Consider the following 3,089-nt stretch of genomic DNA (forward strand, 5'->3'; position numbering starts at 1 on the left):
ATTATTTAAAACTTCTTCATTTAAAACATCATTATTTAAAACTTCTTCATTTAAAACATCATTATTTAAAACTTCTCTATTAAAAAAATCCTCAGAAGAAACTTCTCTATTTTCAATTTTATCGCTTAAAGTTGGTTTATTAAAAACCTTTCTATTTAAATGCTTTGTGTGTTCAACTTCTGCATTTAAATTTTCTTCATTAGAACAATCCTCATTTGAATCATCTTCATTCGAATCTTCATCATTTAAGTTTTCTTCATTTGAATCAACTTCATTTGAAGTATCATCATTTGAATTATCACCGTTTGAATTATCATCACATGAATTATCAATTACATCTTCTACATTAGAATATCCTTTACATAAGTACTTTTTATTTGCAGTTTCATTTATCAATGTTCCATTGTTAGAGTAAATTTCGTTTGAATCCCCTTTTTTAAGAACCTTTTTTGAAGATTTTTTGTTTACAGTATTTTCATTAGAATTCCTTTTCTGTAGAATTTCACTATTTGAAATTAAATTTTTTGAAATTGGTTCTCTCAAAATTGAATTATTTCTCATTTTATCATTAGAAACTCCTGTACTTGAGAATCTATTCCTTAAATTTTCATCACTTGAAATATTTTCATCTAATATACTATTTAAATTAAAATCATTTTTGTTTTTAGTAATTTTTTTATCAAAAAATAGTTTATTAGAATTGATTCCCTTGTTGCTTATGTTGTCCATATTTAAAAATTATACGAGGAACAAAAAAAAAAAAAAAAAAAAAAAAATAGGAAGAATGAATAAAAAATAAAAATAAAATTTTAGATTAAAAGTGAATGAAAAGGTTTTAAACTAAAAAAAAAAAAAATGTAAATAACAATTATTTTTTTTTAATTAAAATTTCAATTTAATTTTTATATAAGATTTATTTATAAATTTATACACTATTCAAAAATTACATTAAAAAAAAAAAAAAAAAAAAAAAAAAAAAAAAAAAAAAAAAAAAAAAAAAAAGATATAATAAAAATGAAATCTGTAAGTACTGAAATAAGACAACAAATTTAAAGGAATATTTAGACATAATATGTTGTAACATTATAATCATATTTTAAAAATTAAAAATATATTAATATATATAAATTTTTTATTATTTTCTCTATATATATATATATATTTTTCTTTTCTGAATTGCTAATAAGAAATTTTAATTTAAAAAAATAATAAATAGAAAATAATACAGCAAAAAATAGAAATGAATTAAATTATTAAATTACTATATTTACATCTTTAGAATTCATAAATAATATTCCTAATGACTAATATGTATTTATTCTTTTTTTATAAAGACAGATAAAAAAAAAAAAAAAATAAATAAATAAATATGAATGTGATAATTTTACTAATTTATATATACAAATTTCAACATCTAATAAAAGTTAAAAAATATAAAAAAACAATATATTAAAATAATGTATAAAAAATGAAATGTAAATTTTTTTTTAAAAACAAATTAAAAATTTATCTAATATATAAAAATAAAATGTATATTAGAAAAATTTTATGTATAAAATTGATACATATATAATGTTAAAAAAAAAAAAAAAAAAGTTTATATAAAAACTTCCTATTTTGTATGCTATAAATTTAATTAAATTTATATAACAAACAATTATTTTACTGTTTGAAATTCTTAACTATTTTATTCAATATATATTGTTTCATATAAAAATGTATTTATTATTTTCCCATATATTTTTTTTTGAAACAATTTACCTATATTTACACTAATGCATAACTTGTAAATATATATATATATATTTATATAAATAAACGACCCTATTTATAGCCATTTATTGCATATAAGTATTTTTCAATTAAAATAAAGAATAATACATAATAAAATAAAAATTTTCTAAAAATAATATTTAAAAAAAAAGTTAAATAGCTATGTGTAGCATTTAGCCATAAATTTTATAATCTGAAATGATTTTCTTTAGTTTTATATTATAAACTAATTAAAAAATGAAAAATCAAAAAAAAAAAAAAAAAAATGGAATTAAAAAAATTTTAAAGATTTTATTCATATATGACAGAATATACTTTTATAAATATATTCATTAGAAAAAAAAAATATGCACTTATAAGGTGGCATATATTTACATACATATATATTTTTGCATTATTTTTTTTTTTGTAAATTTAAAATAAAAATGGAAGTAAAAATATAAAAAAAAAAATTACAGTCTATTTAAGTTTGTGCACTATTTTTTATTAACAAATCAACACACTGTAGAAAAAATTTAAAATAGTTCAGAATACGAGAATGTATTCTCTTAAACTTCTTGTTATATTCTTGTTACGTTTAAAAAAAAAATATAGTAAATAAAATTTCCTCAAATATATATTATATTTAGAATAATGTAATTATTTAGATTTATATAAAAATAAATCTTCCTTAAATTAAATAGCTATATATAAAATTACTAATAAAAAGAAGTTAATGTAAGTTATTTAGATTTTCTACAGAACAGCTTAATTGTATTATAAGAAAAAAAAAGCTGTTTCATAAAACATATAATATATATATTTAAATATTTATTAATATTAAAACTGTATTATATTTTTTAAAACATTCATCTAATTATAAACCTACTTTTTTATTTTTTTAATCTAGATTTTTATTATAACAAAAATATATACTGGTATAAAAATAATGTAATTATGCAAAATTGCATGCAAAAATACTTAAAAATCCATAGAATAAAAATCGTATGCTTTAATTGATACATTTTTATTTTATAGAAATATATTTCATGAAGATGAATATTACATAAAAATGAAACTATATTAAAAATAAGGTAAAATTATAATATTTTTTTATTGATTTTATTTAGTTTTATAAATTTTTTTTTTCTTCTTTTTTATCTTAGACATTAATTAAAATTTCTACATATACTAGAAAATATGGAATTTAAAAAAAATTTTATGATAATATAAAAAAAAAAAAAAAAAAAAAAAAAAGATAAAAAAGAATTTTATGTAGGTTTATTTCTTATTTTAAAAATCTAATTAATTAATTTTTTTTTTTTTTTTTTTTTTTT

The 3,089-nt window shown here is 15.4% G+C and overlaps 1 protein-coding gene across 1 annotated transcript in view; it reads right to left on the reverse strand.

Annotated features, from left to right (window-relative positions):
* Window positions 1-729, reverse strand: part of PGAL8A_00454900 (conserved Plasmodium protein, unknown function) — a gene marked incomplete at both ends in the record, with an annotated part of 8,101 nt that extends 7,372 nt beyond the window's left edge. The window contains 1 exon segment of the mRNA XM_028673305.1: window positions 3-729. Coding sequence (XP_028529772.1) covers window positions 3-729 — 727 coding nt within the window.
* Between the last annotated feature and the right edge of the window lie 2,360 nt (window positions 730-3,089).

This window comes from Plasmodium gallinaceum (genome assembly GCF_900005855.1).
Source record: "Plasmodium gallinaceum strain 8A genome assembly, contig: PGAL8A_v1_130, whole genome shotgun sequence".
In the NCBI taxonomy this organism is placed as follows: Eukaryota; Apicomplexa; class Aconoidasida; order Haemosporida; family Plasmodiidae; genus Plasmodium; species Plasmodium gallinaceum.